At 26.5% G+C, this 18,572-nt stretch overlaps 1 protein-coding gene across 1 annotated transcript in view; it reads right to left on the bottom strand.

The window, feature by feature from the left end:
• The window catches only part of LOC145829310 (DNA repair protein Ku80-like), a 38,495-nt gene extending 30,514 nt beyond the window's left edge, over positions 1-7,981 (bottom strand). Inside the window, exons 1-5 of the mRNA XM_082937074.1 lie at positions 7,852-7,981; positions 7,619-7,735; positions 6,918-7,104; positions 6,637-6,685; positions 3,654-3,779 (exon numbers count right to left, since the gene is read on the bottom strand). Of these exons, the coding sequence (XP_082793200.1) occupies positions 3,654-3,779; positions 6,637-6,685; positions 6,918-7,104; positions 7,619-7,735; positions 7,852-7,875 (503 nt within the window). The 5' untranslated portion in view covers positions 7,876-7,981. The remainder of the gene's footprint in view (positions 1-3,653; positions 3,780-6,636; positions 6,686-6,917; positions 7,105-7,618; positions 7,736-7,851) is intronic.
• Positions 7,982-18,572: the final 10,591 nt, after the last annotated feature.

The raw sequence follows: 18,572 nt of genomic DNA, 5'->3' as shown, positions 1-18,572 counted from the left end.
GCAAAACAAAAAATAATAATGCTAGGAGTTTGGTATTTAAAAATAACGAGATAAAACCTTTTGCAATTTTTACATGTAGAATAATGAAATTTAGATTTGATAAAAAAAAACAGCTATTTACAAAAGATGTTATATACATGTTTAAATTTTATTTAGTATAAAATATATTTTAAGTAGCATTACAATATAATTTCATTAATTTTATACTATTAAGCTCAGAGTTATAGTAAATATAGAATTATGAATAGTCAATCAACATTTACATAAAATTTGATGCTTGATAAATAAGTAATTTTTAAATAGATTCAAAATTCTGAAATACCCGATCCATTAGCATTCAGCAGGACCCAAATATTTTTTGAAATTATTTTTCAGTCGGATCCAGATTTTTATCTAAAATTAGTACTTAGTCAGATCTGAATCTAAACAAGGATCCAGCTAGATCTGGTAGATCACTAACTCAAAATTCTCCGGCCTGCCAAGGACTAATTTTTTCTGGATTTAGCCTGTTGGTTATTTAGGTTGCCCACCTCTAATTTAGAGTTTGTTGATTATTTGAATCAACTATGACATTAAAGCATGAAACTTGTACTAAAAACTTCTACAAAATTTTATAAGTATAAATGATGTCAATGAGGTTACCAAGTTAAAAATTAAGGGATTCTGAGATTTTTTCTTTAAGTGTTTTCTCATGGTGTGTTAGCTTGAAAGAAAACAATTTTTGGCTTTAGATTTAGACCATTTGTTGATAATGACACTTGATCACTTCCTAATTTTAACTGTAAGTTAATTTTTGATAGAAAGTTTAGTTTAGGTTCTTACACTAAAATTACTGAGGCTAGCAGTGTTGGATTTTTGAATAATGTTATTTAAATAAATAAAAATCTAATTATTGTGTCTCAAAATTTAGTTTTAAACAAAAGTTTTGACTTAACGTCTGATGATGCACTGACCCATACTAAAAAACTACAGAAAACATGAAAAATAAGTTTTCCAAAGTTAATAATAAATAAGAGCATTACGAAGATTTATGATAAGGAAAAACTGAATACACGTACAGACAAATGAAAAATTGCTTATATTGAGCTTCCAAAAACGCAAAATCCTTCTGACCCTATTACTAGAAAACAAAAAGGTTGATCATGCCAATTCGATCATCAGACCACAAGCTTTCCAAAGACTGAAAACCTAGTTTTTCGAAACAAAACCAATGTCTAAGTCAATCGAAAACTTGTGGTCTGATGATCAAATTGGCATGATCAACTCTTTTGTTAAACTTGAGCTTGTCTCACGGCAAACGAAAGTCCAGGCTTCTGCTCTGCTGACTTTCGCCAATATTTTTTTTTGCCTATTACTAGAACTAACAAAGTCTCTGATTAACAAGGCTAATCCTAAAAAGTGTGTCTATGTCCGACAAATACTCAACAAACTTAACCATCTACTTTGATAATTCCAAATCCTACATCTACCTACATCTGTAGATTCTTGGTGCTTTAGGTGTATTAGTCAGATGATAGCTGCATTTTGGATTGATAGTAACAGCAAAGATAGCCAACATGTTATAAACTGGCAACAACGTCACAGTTTGATTTCCACACTTTAAAACGATGATCAGAACAAAAAAAAAGTGAGGTTTGGCATGTTCAGAAGTGGCTGAGCTAATTTAAACTATAATATCATTAGTAGAAAATTATGCATTGATGTCTCATAACTCCCTTCAACTCAAATTAAATGCTGTATAGCTTAAAAAACTGTTTTAAATTAGAACCAAGAACCAAAAAGGAAACTTAAATCTGAATATATAGACCAGTTTTCTTGAACCTTTACAAAATCTGTGCACAATAAATTAGTGGAAAATAAACTCTGTGCACACTATGACCAGACTAATAAAATAAATTAAAAAACATCTTTTTTTTTGTTTTTGGTGTCTAAATATATAAATAAAGTTTTAAAAATTATGCATTATGCTAAAGTAAACCTTTTCTAATAGAAAAAGATTAAACAAACTTCATAAAAAATATTTCTTGCCTTACTAAATTTCCTGTGCACAATTAAATAAACAGGTGCACAGGTTGAAGACCACTGTTTCAGATTAGTTAAATCTTTAAACTAACTACTGTTTTATTTTTTATTCTCTTATTTCTTTTTATTTTTTATAATTTTATTGTTACAAACTTTATAAATTCATTTTAAATTACTGTTATTAGACATGCTAAAATTTTATTTTGGAAATTTATAATGGTGTTACATGGTTTCTAAGGAAAATTTCTACCATAAGTCCCTGAGCAACAACCTTTCGAGGTTAATCAACCTAACCAATTGTTTTTGTTAGCAATAAACACAATTTGGAACATTTTAGGGGTATGTAAACTTTTATTCAAAAAAAGACATAGCCACTATCTTAAGTTCTAACACTTATGATATTAAAGCAAGACAACTTATTGAAAAAAACAATTTTAAAATTACAAATAAAACTTTAAGGGCATAGGGAAAGTTAAATTACTTTTTTCACAATTTGATCTAATTTTATGGGGTTTTAACTTAGCTACAAGACGCTTTTTACAATTTTTTTAATTCAAAATAACTTTTGATTTATAGCCGGTCAAAGTTGGAGACTACAATAGGTTCCATATGGGAGCTAACTAAAACAGCAAAAAAAGAATTTCATGAAAAATCTATCTCCTCCTACGTTTTTTGAGACAAATACCTTAAACTCTCAGGAAACATTCCTTGGAATATTTAGAAAATTCTGTTAGAAAGAATTTAAAAAAAAAAAAATATTAAAAAAAATAAAGAAAAAAACAGTTTTTTGTTATTTTTTTATTCTTTTTATAAGACATTTTAATTCTATAAAAACTGATTTGTAGTTTATGAATAAAACTGTAATGTGTAAGAGTCAATGTTATTTCTAGTAATTAAAAAATAAATTGAATTCATCTATGCCCTTATGTTTCTTTAAAAGCATACTTTATTTTAGTGTATTTGCAGATTACTACTTTAGATAGCTCAATTTACCAAAATAAATAGCTATTTACATAAGAAAGAAATGCAAGTATCAGTTTTATTAAGCAACAGCTGTTTTGACAGGCAAAAAGGGCCTAACGAAACAGTGACATTGGCAATCTAATTAGATGCAGACAATCAATTATTAACATTTTATTTTCTTTTACGCATGAATAATATTTATAGTTTGCCAAACATGCTAACGCCACTGTTCTGTTGAAGCCTGAAGAGACTAGCACTTGTTGCCTGTCAAAAAAGATGTTGCTTAATAAAACTGATATTTCTATTTATTTCTAATGTTCTTTAAAAGCATAGAAAATTTTAATAACATATAAACAAAAATTACATATAACATAAGCTTCTAACAACTACAAGGGAAAAAACACAATATAAATAGTATTTACAAAATTCTTATACTAAATTAAGTTAAATTCATTTTTAAACATTATCTAAAACTTTGATAACTTTTCAAACAAACAGGGCCTTTTGTACTTAAACAAAGTAAGTAGTATAATAAATCTTATAACAAATTAATATCTAAGAAATTTCATCAATAATAATGATATATTTAAATATGTAGTTAAAAAAATTCAAGATAATTTTCTATTTACACAATAAACTTAATCTGGAATCTTAATAGTAAAACTTACATAACAACAAGTTCAATGTCATTTTCTTGGAACATACCAACAATGTCTTCTAAACCATCACTATCAACTGGCGCTTTTAAATTAGATATTATTAGAATCCTTACTACATTGTATATTTTACCTTTCCTGTAAATTTTAAACAGATTTATGTTAACTTTTTTAATTATTGCTTTGTTCTAAAAAAATGTAATTACTTTTAGTTTCTAAATTATACAGTACTCTCTTAAACTTATACTTAGAACTGTTCACAAAATTTAGTCATATGACTATGACTTTTTTATTGTTGTTATAACTTAATAGCAGAGGTCTGCCTAAATTTCTAGTCTTACTAGCTGATGTTAATTTTTTTTTGTTATAATTGAACTATATCTTACAAGTATTTGTTTGAATGAATCTTTACTTTTTTAAGCAAAACAAAAAAAAAACAAAAAAACAACAAAATCTTAATATAACTTCTTGTAACATATTTATTTTTTAGAAAAAATTTAAGACAATAAAAAGTATAGCTATTCAAAATATAAATTTAAGTGTTTATTAACAAAAGATCCTAGTGAAACAAGTTCACTGGAATATATAACAAAAACAAATTATACAGTATCCTTCTTTTATTACACTGACATATGTTTCTGTGTGTTAACGGGTTAACACACTTCAACTGAACTCTGTAAAAAAATCAATACTGTAAGGAAAGAATAGAAGCTAAAGTAGGTGTGTATACATGTGTTCATTAAAATAAAAATAATAGCTATAATTAAAGATATTTTAATATACACATGTATACCTACTTTAGCTTCTATCTTTTCCTTAAAGTATTTACTTTTCACACAGCTCATTTGAAGTGTTTTAATCCGTTAACACACAGAAACATATGTCAGTGTAATAAAAGAAGGATACTGTATAATTTGTTATGACAATAAAAAGCATTACTGTTAATTTAAAATAGTAAAATTTTTAAGTAACTAAATATTTTTTTAAACAGTTGTATAATGGTTTTAAATGTTAACAACTTAAGGTTAATTTAGACTTTTATTACCTCTTGAATGTCTTGCCTATTGGTTTATGTTTATAATTACTCAGAATACAATTTAATTTAATCTAAAAAAATACAACAAAAAGTTGCAAAATTATTTATATTTTAGCTTTAAATTTATTACCAAAAACTTTGTGAAGATAAAACTGTAAATAGTACTGCTGCAGTAACATAAACAGGGTTCGTGCGCGAAATTCCTTTTCATTTAGCCTGACAGAGACCTATTTAGCCTGACATTTTTTCAAAGTAGAAAAAATCACCTTCAGAAGGCATTTTGGGTATCGGGGGGGGGGGGTCTTAATTAGCAAATTAACGCAATAAAAGTATTCACAAAACTACTTTTAAAGAAAATAAAAATTTAAATGAATTATTTTTCAACATCTATCAATCGCTTACCCAGCAACTTGAATATTTTTAACTGGTCATTATAATTTCTGCTTCAATGAGTTCATACCTTTATTAAATTTTGGGGCTTAGTTACATCCACAACTTATCACCCATATACAGGGTTCGTGTCAATTAGTACTTAAATTCGCCAATTATAAGTTACATGACTGGACCAGAAGCTTTTATTAAAACAGAAATGTGAATAAGTCTGTAAAAGAAAAAAATGTAATTAAACACATCTCTCAAAAACTTTATGTTATCATTAAAGCATCTTAATTTTTTAAATAACTAATTAAACTAATCATGATATTACATAAGTTATTTCAAAGAATCCTATAAAACGAATACATAAAGATAAGTATTAAACACATGATCTGGACTCTAAAACTTATCTTTTCATTAACAACAAAATTTTTAAAATAACTACTCAAACTAAAAAAACAGTTTAAGCTCTTTATGTTATAAACTTGCAAAATATGATTCTACTAATTATGAAACTTATATCTTTAAGCTATGTTTTAGTCTTGTGAATATCTCTAATAACTTTGAATAAACAGAAAATAAAATATATGAACAATCTGCTAAGAGTATTAATCTAAAAAGTATTTGGTATAAAGTCTTTATATTAGAAATTAAAATAGTTTAACCAACTAAGCTCTGAAAAACAAAGCTCATGTAAACAAATTCAGACAAACAGCTATGCTGTTGAACTAAACTGTAATGTTTAAACTGTACTTTTTTATGAATTTTTATTATTATGACGTATATAATCTACTAAAAACAAAATAATGAAGATTCTTAAAATTATTATAGAGATTCAACAAAAGGTTTTAAGCACTTATTTTTACAAATACTGACTGATTTTGTCTTTAATAACTAAATGTTTATTTAGAAATAAATTCACATCTCAATTTGATCTTAATTAAAAAAAATTCATGCATTTGAACTGACAAAAACTGAGATTCTCAAATTTTTAAACATAAAAACTGATTTAGCCTGACGTTTTTCAACTTTTTTCAAAAAAACTGATTTAGCCTGATTTAGCCTGACTTAGCCTGACGCGCACGAACCCTGATAAATCAAGGTTGCCAAAGTCAAAAAACTGAATTATCCTGAGTGACTTTAAATTTTCTTGAGTCATCAGGAGTTTTTTCAAATCCTGAAAAAAAAAATTTAAGTTTTTCAAAATCAATAAAAATCAAATTCTTCAAAAAAATTGGTTATAAAATAACAAAATATTTAAACTAAATTAACTAATTCTCATTCAAAATCTATAAAAAATAGTAGTCTGATATTTTCAGATATCTTAAATAATCTTGATTTTTTTGCAAAACAACTAAACTATCAAAACACCTTGAGTTTTAAAAAAATCATAAGATCTTGAGAGTCAGCTAGAGTTTTTTTTTAATTTCAAAATATTTTGACTTACCCTGAGTGTGTGGCAACCCTGATGATTATAAAACAATAGAAATCAAAGAAAAGTAGTTTTCTTTAATGCTACTTTTAAAAAATTAATTTGCATTATTGTAGTGAATTTTAAGGCTAACTCAAAGTATTAAAGCTTACTTATTTTCATTGTGTATAACATCAAGAGCAACGGTAATGACATCTAAAACTGTCAAAACAATTAAAGTGTTAAAACTTAGTGTAATAATATGCTTTTAATTGATAATATGTAAACAAATTCATATTTCTTGGTTTTTAGTATAGTCTTAAATAATAAAAACCATAGTTAAAATTTATTTATTAAATTTATAGATGTTGTAAAACTATTGTTTTACAACTGTTGTTAATCATATGTTAACTGTTGTTAATCATATAAGATACAATTAACTAAAGCTCATTACGGTCAGCTGTAGAATCTGAAACTTTTTCAATACTTTCAATTGTTTTCAAGGGCTTTAAGTTGTATACACTAGGAGTGTAAACCAAAGTAATGTTGTTGTAGCCATTTAGATTCTCAGATAGAGAGTTTTCAGTTTTATCTGTACCATAAAGTATCATTGCAAACTCATCGTTTTGACTAGCAAACATCTAAACCAAAATGCTTAACTTTAATTAAGTATTTGAAAATAAAACAATGGCAATTAAGAACAACTTTTTTAAGGAAGTCTTTAAAACATTTATATTTTATATTTTCTTAAATTCAGGACTTCTTCATAAATAGCATGTGAAATTTTTAAACAGTTATGTTTTTCAATCTGACTTAAATACTATAGTTCCAATAAAATTCAAAAAAAAAAAACTTAAATCTAAAGTATTTCTTATACTTATACTAAAGATTTATTTTAATAACTTTTTATAGATATCTTTAAAAATTATTACATTTAGTAAATACATTGCAGATACAAACTTAGTCAAAACAAAAATTATATAAAAATTGCTTATAATTTTTGAAACAATTAACAAAAATTTAGTACAAAAATGTTAAAATAAATTTTTTATTTATAAATGTTAAAATTTTTTTTCAATTATGTTATATAAAAACAAAGTACCAAAAACTTTAAAATTTTGATCTTTAATACAATTGATAACTAAAATGAATTACCCTTCTCTGTATAAGCATTGATAGTACTTCTTTAGACATGTCAAAACACGAAGTTTTAGAGTTTTCTGGACAACTATTCATATTAACACCAACATCCAAGCAAAAAACACTGAGATTCTATAATATATCATTTTTTAGTTTACTTGCAATGTTTAAAAGATACAAAATATTTTTAGTACATGTTTACAGTTGATATAAGAATACCACACTTTTTAAAATATTCAATAACTTACCTGTTTTTTCTTTCTTGTTGTCATTTCAACTACTTTTAGTAAACCCTTTAAAAAAAATTTGCTTGGTGTAAATTCAAGATGTTGTTAAAAATTCTATCAATCAATAAACTATTTTTTAATTAAACTTTCCTCTGCTAATATTTGTATAATCTGCATAAGTTTTGAAAGCATTTATAAATATGTATATTTTAGAAAAACTTTTTTTGCTTCTAAACCCTTATGGGTAAAAACCTACAATAAAACCAATTTTTTAAAAGTCAGACACTCAATCAGATGGAAATTAACTTAAAAATCAAAGCAAAGGAACGTTTTTTCAAACAAAAAAAATTATAAATAACTTAAAAAATTAAGGAAAATAATTGGTTTTAAAGTTTTAAGTTTTTTTTTATGTCAAAAATGGCTAATTTTGCTAAGTTAAGCTCTTCTGAAAGTCCCATGCTTGATGTGAATTTTTGAAAACTGCTTTTTTATTTTAATTCGATATTCATTGCTCGTTTGCAACCAGGTCCAAATATCGATACTGTGTTAAAATATGTGAAGGCAAAATCTTTATGACAAGAAATAGTTAATTAACTTAATTTTTGATGAATATTTTATTGCTGACATTATTAGTGTTATCAACTTTATTACTAGGGTCAGGTCTAACATCTTTAAAGAAAATAGAATGTTAGTTCGACTTTAATTTTCAAAAAAAATGTTTTATTATTTTTCGATTAATTGTTGTTATCAACATTTATAGTATCACAAAATAAAATTCATTTTATTTTTTGTTTCGTTAATACTTTTACTTTACTATATATATATATATATATATATATATATATATAGTAATAAAGTAATAAAGAGTTCAAAATTAAAATGTACGAAAAAGTAGATAAACTGATAACTAAAATGAGATGGAAGGCATTCCATTTAAGGGATGAAAACACAGAAGCTAAAGTTTCAGATTATGACGGCTTATTTCAAACAAAAAAACGAGCTCCCGAGGGTAAACTTTTAACAATTTTTGAAAACGACCTTTACGAGTTAATAAATAATTTAAAATTCCGAAAATACCAAAATTCTTTTACCCGCAAACTAAACAAAGACTTAAAGGAAATAAGGTCCACCAAAAAAGTTTTTGTTTTTGCAGATAAATATCACAGCCTATACAAAATTAGTCCGGATAAATATAAAAAACTAATTACAGAAAACATTACATCTACATACAAAAAATCGGAAAACAGTCTCATCGATAAAATTAATAATGAAGCAAAGGAAATAGTATTGAAAAACAAAATAAAAGGTAAAATTCCCAAACTTTCTCAACAACAATGTTACATTACTTTAAAAGATCATAAACCAAACTTCCCAAATAAACTAAGTTGTAGAATAATTAATCCGGCAAAAACTTTTATCGGCAAACCTGCAAAAACAAAATTAGATAAAATCAACAATCTTATAAGATCAAAAAGTAATTTAATACAATGGAAAAACACTTATGAGGTATTGAAGTGGTTCAATAGCTTAAGCAATAAATCAACTTCAAGGTTTATCAAATTTGATATAGTAAGCTTTTATCCAGCCATCTCAGCAACAATTTTGGAAAACTCCTTCAAATTTGCTGCAGGCCTAACTAAAATCACGGAGAATGAAAAAGAGCTAATCAGACATTGCTGCAAATCAGTACTGTTCCACGAGGGTGAACCATGGTCGAAAAAGCATAACAAGAACAGCTTTGATGTACCAATGGGAACCTTTCATGGCGCAGAAATTTGCGAACTGGTTGGCCTATATATTTTAGATATATTGAAGAAGGAAAAAATCTTTAGAGATGGTAACTTTGGTATATACCGTGACGATAATTTAGCAGTGGTGGACATTCTACCGGGACCAGATATGGAGAGAAAAGTCAAACATCTAAGAAAAGTCTTTAAGAACATTGGTTTTGATGTCACTATCGAAGCCAATCTGTTTGTAACAGACTTCTTAGATGTAACTTTAGATCTTCAAAATGAAAGCCATAAGCCGTATAGAAAACCAAATGCGCATACGGTTTATGTGAATAGCAAGTCAAACCACCCAGAGCATGTTTTAAAACACATACCGGTCGCAGTGAATAACCGCCTCCAGAAGATTTCTAGCAGTCAAAGCATTTTTAAGGAAACAACCCAGCAATACCAGGAAGGTATAAGAGAAAGTGGGTACGATCACGAGTTAGCCTATAGCCACAAAAGCGAGAAGGGTAACAACAAGAAAAGAAGGAGAAGATATATTTTATATTTCAATGCTCCATTCTGCAAAAGTGTGGCAACACGGGTTGGGAAGCGCTTCCTAGAGATTGTGGACAAAAACTTTACTGAAGACCATCCATATTGTAAAGTTTTTAACAGGAAGACACTAAAAGTGTCCTGTTCTTGCATGCCAAACATGAAACAACTTATAATGGCACACAACCGAAAGATGTTAGACACGCAGGACAAAGAGAGGCGAATGTGTGACTGCAAAAAACAAGAATGCCCGGTAAATGGAAGTTGCCTAATGGAAAATATTATATATAAAGCGACAGTCATAACTGAAAATCAGACTAAGTTTTATGTCGGCTCGACTGGACTATCGTTCAAGAATCGCTACACAAAGCACAAGTACAGCTTCAAACACGAAAAACATAAAAATACGACAACATTATCGCAGTATATTTGGAAACTAGAAAATTACAAGGTCAATTTTAAAATTCAGTGGGAAATATTAACAAGAACGAAAAATAAGTATAATTTAAAAAACGGATGTAAATTGTGCAATGCGGAAAAAATCGAAATTTTAAAAGTTAAAAAATCTGAATCTCTAAACAAAAGAAACGAATTACAAACTGGCTGCATACATTTGGAAAACAATTTATCTAAAAACTCTGTTAATAATTTTGTCAAAAATTAACTATCTATTCTATTATTACGTAATACCTAATTTTGTATAATTTTATTGCTGTACTTACAAGTTTGTTTTTTATTGAATAAAACTTGGCTGAAGACGCGTATTAAACGCAGAAACAGCTGTCCCAAGCAAAAGTTTATTTTGTGTATTTTAGTTCTACATATATATATATATATAATATTTAATAAACTTTCCTTGTCCTAGGACCTGGTTGCTGGTGCACAAAGAATTTTTCGGTTATCGAGTCGCACACCACGGAGAGCTTTTAAAGTTTTATCCAGGACATTGTATCATTAAAATTTTATATAAATATCTAATGAAAAAAAAAGCAATTTATTCTTTACATAAATGACATTCTTTTTTTTTAATTTTTTAATTAACTAACTGGTAATGAAATAAAAATCATTGGTTACTAAGTAAAGATAAGATATGTATTTAAAACAATTTTCAATCAAAATACGTCTGCACGTTTTGTAGTCCATAATTATTTTTTTAACTTAAACTAATAAAATATAACTCAGTTTTAAAGCTGTGTCTATAAAAGAAAAATAATAATATACACTTTTAGTCGTGACAACGTAATTGTTAACTTTGTATTAGTACTTTGTAAAACTAAAATGTTTTAAAGTAAAGGTTTATCTATCCGATTTATTAAGTTTCCGATTCTTGTCAAGGCTGTAGATGTTACAACAAAGGTAATAGTTCAAGTCAGTTTTTTGTCAATTATAATTATTTGTTAATCTCTATGTCTGCGACTAAAAGCGAGGTGCTTTAAAACAGAAAACTTTTATACAGCTTTTATACAGCTTTCATATGCATTTTACTATAATACTTAAAGGTCCGGGACAACAATAAAGTGTATCTATGGTGTATGACTCGACAACCAAAAAATTTTTCGTACACCAGCTCCTTAGACCATACTTTAAAGCGCTATTTTTAACGCTCGATATATTGAAACAAATATAAGCTATAAAATGTATACAAATTAATAAATGTTTATTCAATTATATAAAAACAATAGTTTAGACGACCGTTTCGTGCATGAGATATAAAACCTTATGTACTCCTCAGTAAGTTAAAGTTTATTACAAAAGTAAACAGTAATTTAGATTTTGAAATTTTTTATAGTAATTACGACGTAGCAATAATACAGTTTATAAAACAGTTAGCTGAATTTGAAAAAATACACTGTATTTGTTGATTTACGCATTTTGGAAAGGTTGGAAAATGTTATATAAAAAAGTTTCTAAACTACTCGTGTTTGAAATCTACAGGAAACACTTTCAAAAAAAAAATAGAAACAACAAATTATCATTCAACAATATTAACAAAAGACATACAACAGAACTAGCGAACTACATTTGGAAGTTAAAAGATAACAATATAGACTACAAAATTAAATGGGAAATATTAAACAGAAAAAAATTAAAATTCAATTCTACATTCAGCTGCAAACTTTGTAACTTAGAAAAATAGAAATTAATAAATCAGACAAAAACATAACACTAGACAAGAAAAGCGAAACACAAAACATATGTATTTATTAACAAAAATATTTTTTAGCCAAACTAAATTAAGTAAATATTTAAACAAAGTAAAATTTAAGCCGCAAACACGAGTAGTTGAATTTTTTTTTCTAATATAGCCTTTTCCAAACTTTCCAAAATGCATAAATTAACAAATACAGCGTATTTTTCGAATTCAGCTAACTGTACAATAAGCTGTATTATTGCTACGTCATAATTATTATGAAAAATTTCAAAATCTTAATTTCTGTTTACTATTGTAATAAACTTTAACTACTGAGGAGCACATGAGGTTTTATATTTTGTTACTGGTACAAGATGCTGAAGTGCTTTTCGGTGGTCAGCTCGAACTCAGGTCTTGTTTGGCGCGAGGAAGAAAAAAAATTATGAATTTTATCAGTCGTTTTAGATGAAAAAAGTTAGATAATGAGTTGGTGTAATTAAAACTTTCACGATACACTAAATACACTAAGTGTCCCATATCAAAAATCGCAAGAGATAGCAATCTACTCTTCGTATACTATAACTTCAAGGGTTTTGCTCTATAGTAAACGATAATAACCTTCTTAACGTTCTGGTAACTGGTTCTTAACGTAAAAGCTGTTAACTGGTAATATTAGTATAATATATAGAACTATGCTTCTAATTAAAACAAAATTATAAAGTATACTAACAGAAATTTTAAAAGTAAGTTTGTATTTTTTTTTATTGTCAAACTAATTATGTTCTTTTTATGACTTATAATGCTCGAAATTTTTTTGTTTGGATTAATAATTTTTATTAATCGTTAGCTTAGATATAACTTTAAATCAAAAATACTACGGTAAAAAAAAATACTTTTATAGTATATATTTTTTATTGAAGGAAAAAAAACGCTCAAATATTTGGTCCAAGGACCTGGTGTACGAAAAAACTTTTCGGTTATCGACTCATACACCAGGATACAGTTTATAGTCATGTCCAGGACAAGAGTAATGAAAGAGTAAATAGATCTAGGATTTTAAAACTATTTTCACTTACTAACCTTAAAATGGTTTTGTAAAGAAATTTTAAACTTTTATTCCATTTAAAAAAATTCTTTATTTAGAAAGCTTTTAGGGCAACTACTTATTAACAGTAAACTTTTTGCAAAAATTATTTTTTATTCTTGTTATTTGTAAAATATACTTTTATTTTTTAAAACTAGTTCTGTAAAACCAGTTTTACTCTAAAGCATGGAAGTTACATGTCTACGATTTCGTAGCAAATTGAAAATAAGTTTTAAATAGAGCCGTTTTAAACAAAGCTTGTTTATTTTTATAATTTCTTCCATTTCACTTATAGACTTAATTGTTCCAAAACTTCTACTTTTTTCATTTACTTGTTTAAGACCGGACGAATCACAATTTAGTACAAGTATTATGAAGTACTGTAGTAAAAAATACAGATAGATTTCCAATCAAAAGATAAATAAAAACTGTTGCTTTAGATTGTTACTGGGGTAACCCCAGTAGGGTTGTTGTAGTGGGATGCTGTCTATACTGCTCGAGCGTACAAAATTGCACGAGGGGTCAATTTTGCACGAAAACACTTTGGCACAAGCAGACACTTTTGCACGGAGACAATTTCGGACGGATTATTTTTTTTTGCTATCACTGTTACCCCTAACTCTTACCCTCGGTCGGTAGCTTTTTTTTTCTTTTTTTTTATTTAATAGATTTTATTAGTTATTTTATTTTTTAATGTTTACTATTACTGTAACCCCTAACCCTTAACCTCAGTCAGTAACTCCTTTTTTTTATTAAATTACTTTTTAGTTTTTTTTTTTTTTTTCTGTTTATTTTTTTTTTGTAGTCTTTTACTCTCGTGCAAAAATGTAACTCGTGCAAAATTGACTCTTGGTGCAAAATCGTCTTTGTGCAATTTTGTTCCCTCGTGTAATCTTGTACCCTCGTGCAAATTTGGCTTCGTGCAATTTTGTGCACTCGTGCAATTTAGTAACCTCGTGCAATTTTGTCTTCGTGCAATTTAGACCCGTTCCCTGTTGTAGTAGTCTTGGAAGTAGAAGTTTAGCTTAATATAGAGATGATCAACGTACGGCTCGCGGGCCGGATCCGACCCGCGGAGTGAAAATTACCGCCCCTGACGTTTTTAAAAACTCAATTGAATCCGGCTCCATAAGATCAATATTACAAAACTTGTTCTGTTAAATTTAATATTACTAATGTATTACTCCAGTCTAGGCCCTCTAGGATTACCAAAAATAGATAATTTCAAATACTTGATAAAAAATTTGTATGTTTTTTGAACTTTTACGCTCGAATAATTTTTAGAAAACAAATTATTGTACTTATAAAATTAGCATTAATTCGGCCCAGGATTATAATAAATATAGAATTCTGAATACTTAAACTTTCTCATTTTACAAATATTTTTTATCATTAAAATCTTATTATCAAACTTACACAATCCTTTTTCAATAAAATTTTTTAAATTTTATTAAACAAAACAATGTTTCACTCGTTTGAAGACGAGATCTTCAGTTGTTTAAAATTTTATTCAAATAGAATTTTCTATGAAAAATGTCTAACTGGTTATTCTTTAGAGCTGAAGACATATAAAATATTGCAAGTCAAAATTTATAGTATGTTTAAATATTTTTAACTTATGCAAAGCGGTTCTACTTTAAATTTTTTTAGTATTCATTTTAATGATTTGGCAAAAAAATTTGATGAAAAAAATGATTTTGCGTAGCCTAATGACATAAATGTTTTTTTAACTTATAATTATCAAATTAAATATTTCACCTGGAAAACATCATAAAAATCTTAGTTTATGAAACTTGAATTGCTATTTAACTGCTACAGTCATATTTAACACTTTATTTTCAGAGTGCTAGCTCACTTGTTCTCATTTTTAAAATTAGTTTTAACTGCATCAACATAGATACATTCGCTTAATGAAACTCCTTTCTCCTTTTTAATAAGTTTACTCACCTCTTTGCAAATATTTCTGAACGCGTCAGTTATAGTTTACATTACTGTTAAAATTTTTAATTATATCTGCTGAACATAAATATGTTCAAAAATTTATTTTAAAAATTGGAAAGTTTTCAACATAATACTTGATATATTGACTAAAAAAACAAATGCTTATTCGTTATTAAAATTAACAACTTAATGGTCTACTAAAAAAATATTCTAAAATTAAATTTTGAAAATTTAAAGCATTTGTACAGAAAAAAAAATTCCCAATACCTAGTAAAATTAAGGATAGAAAAACCCATTCTTGTTTTGAACTAAATTCACAATTTAATAATATATTAAAAATAAAAAACAGATTCTTTTTTTCTTAAGACTTTGAACTAATTTTCAGAATTTTCAATCATTAGAACTGATATAATGACAAATTTCCAAAAATAAAACTTATTTAGGCTGATGCGTATGAACCCTGTTTAAATAAAATTTTTAGAAAGGTCTTTTCAACAAATACTTAGTAAGTTTATATTAGAAAATTTTTATTAACAATTTTTCGTTATTAAAGCTTTCATAACACACTGTATTCTTCCTAGATTACACTTTAATATTGTTTTTAAGGTTTTTTGGCGATTTACATTACTTATATGAAGCTGTTACAGCCTATAATTTTTAACCTTTTTATAAAGCTTTAAAGATAACAATTGATATATAAATACACTTAATATTAGAACCTATATAAGTGGGAACGGGTCTCAATTACACGAAGACAAAATTTCACGAGTGCAAAAAATTGCACTAGGGCACAAAACTGCACGAGGGAACAAAATTGCACGAAGACGACTTTGTACCAAGGGTCAATTTTGCACGAAAGTAAAAAAAAAAAAGTAAACAAAAGTAAATAATAATAACTAAAAAAAAAGAAGTCACTGACCGAGGGTTAGGGCTAGGGGTAACAGTGATAGTAAAAATAAAAAGATAACAAATAAATGTTTAAAAAAATAAAAATCTACTGACCGAGGGTAAGGAGGGGTTACAGTGATAGTAAAAAAAAAATAATATAATAAAAAATTCAACCCGTGCAAAATTCTCTGCTCAGCAAAAGAGTCTTCGTGCAAAAGTATCTTCGTGCAATTTTGTACGATTTAGACAGCTACCCATATAAGTAGCTAGAAAAAAAAGTTGTTATTGAAAATAAGACACAGTATCTTTAACACTTATTTATTTCTAATCAAATATATCTTAAACTCAAATAAGTTGACTATCTTAATTTTTAAATTATTTTAAACAAATCGTTATTTTTGAAATATGCTTATATTTTTAGCGCAACAAAAAGTGTAGAATAAAATTATGAAAATAAGTAATTACTGCGTTACCAGTTCACTTTTAACAAATAGATTAAAAGTTTAATTTTACTTCCCGTTAATCTGAAAAGCTTTTTAAAATAACAATACGTAGATCATTTTTATCGTCTAACAATTTAAAACTATATTCCAAACTGTTTTAAGTTAATACTTAAAAATTTTCAGAAAACGGTTTCACCATTTAAAAAACCAACCTTATACGTATTTCTTTAATTTTGTGACGTTCACTTTACAAGTACAGTAGGGACACTGACAAGGCACGTATCTTGAACAACGCAAAAGTGCGTACCTTGCATTAAAAGCGTACATATTAGTTATGAGTTAAATTCTACCTTTTTTTATACCGAATAAAAAACTTTTATATACTTATTTTTCCACTAAATCACGTTCTATTCAAGTTTATTTAAACCACTTAAAATCACAAGATATAAACTTGTAGCAATATTTTAAACAAATTAACTTATTTTGATTGTTCGCAATTTAATCAGCTTGTTATTTTACAAATGTTATACGGAAATAACTGAACAAAAAAACATTAATTGCATGCAAACAAATAATTCACACGGGAGAAAAAAATGTTGGCAATCAACATTCATTTGCTTGAAAACTAAAAAATAAAGATTTAACCAGAATAAGAACAAACGATATGGTAATAATCACAAAAGCGTTGTCAAATTGAAAACTATCACCTTGTTAAATTATTGGCTTATTATCATTAAGAACATAACTCTGTAAAACTTGTTTAACTAATATTTTTATTGAAAAAAGTTTACTTCAGATATTAAAATTTTATAAAATAACAATTATTATCATACTTTTAGCTAGCAACAAGCAAATAAATCTCCATTAATATTTAATCAACCAACGTGATTCTTGAAATTTAAAGCTTAACCTTCAAGAAAATAAGTTTTTTAATTTACAAATTTTATTTTCAGATTGATTTTTTAATGATGTTTGTGAATGATATTTAAATTAATCATATTTAGATCATATTTTCATTCGTTTAACTTCTATAGTCTAATAAAATGTCTTTTTTTTTTTGATCTTAGTATTTTTTTAGATATACAGGGTTGCCAAAATTTTTTTTGAATTTTTTTCTTTTTTTTCTAAACTTCTTTCAAGTTTTTGAAACTACAAGTTTTTTAGTAATTTTTTTGTATAAAAATAAATTCAAGGTCTTACATTGTATATAAATTCAAAATATATTGCAATGCTACTCTTATATGTAAAAAAATTAAATATTACAAAAAATACTAATGTATATGACAAATTCTTCATATCTAGTTAAAGTTTTTTTCATGTAAAACTGTTCAAGGTTCCAAGTTTTACCAGAAGTTTTAGTGATTTTTGTTCAAAACTCAAGGCTTTTTATCAAAAATTTTCAAATTCCAGGTTATTTTCCTAGATTTGTCAAGTTCTAGGTAATTTCAGTTTTTTAACAACCATGTATAAAGTACGAACCTTATTGATGTCTCAGTTGTACTTGTACAAACAATTAATCCAAATATAATAATTAAGTTTGTACTTTTTACTTTAAAGTGAACAATAAAAGTTCTCGACTTAATAATAAGGAGAATAATCAACTCAAATTTTTAAATTTCACTGTCAAAACAATGTTTCACTCGTTTAAAATAATTCAAACGAGTGAAATTTTTTTTGACATTAAAATTTAAAAACTTGAGTACACAGTAACTACATTAACTAATAAATATTATACTAACTACGTAGTTAGCTATTTTCGTTTAAAAAGAGAATTAGTTCTAATGATTTTTTTTCAGTTTATATTTTTGCATTTAAAGTTTTCTTTAAACCTTTGTATTATTGTATGTAGGTAAAGAATTAACGTTTTATAGCTAAATTAGGAACAAAAAACTTTGAAATCCAATGATTTATGTATTCAATTATCGTGCAGTTTACTACTATAGAAATAAAAAAAAAAAATTATTAAGACATACCTTTCTAAAAAA

The sequence above is a fragment of the Thalia democratica genome, chromosome 2, assembly GCF_965202585.1.
Source record: "Thalia democratica chromosome 2, ktThaDemo2.hap1.1, whole genome shotgun sequence".
Lineage (NCBI taxonomy): Eukaryota > Metazoa > Chordata > Thaliacea > Salpida > Salpidae > Thalia > Thalia democratica.
The sequence above is the reverse complement of the archived record's forward strand: the minus strand, read 5'-3'. Positions and strand labels throughout refer to the sequence as shown.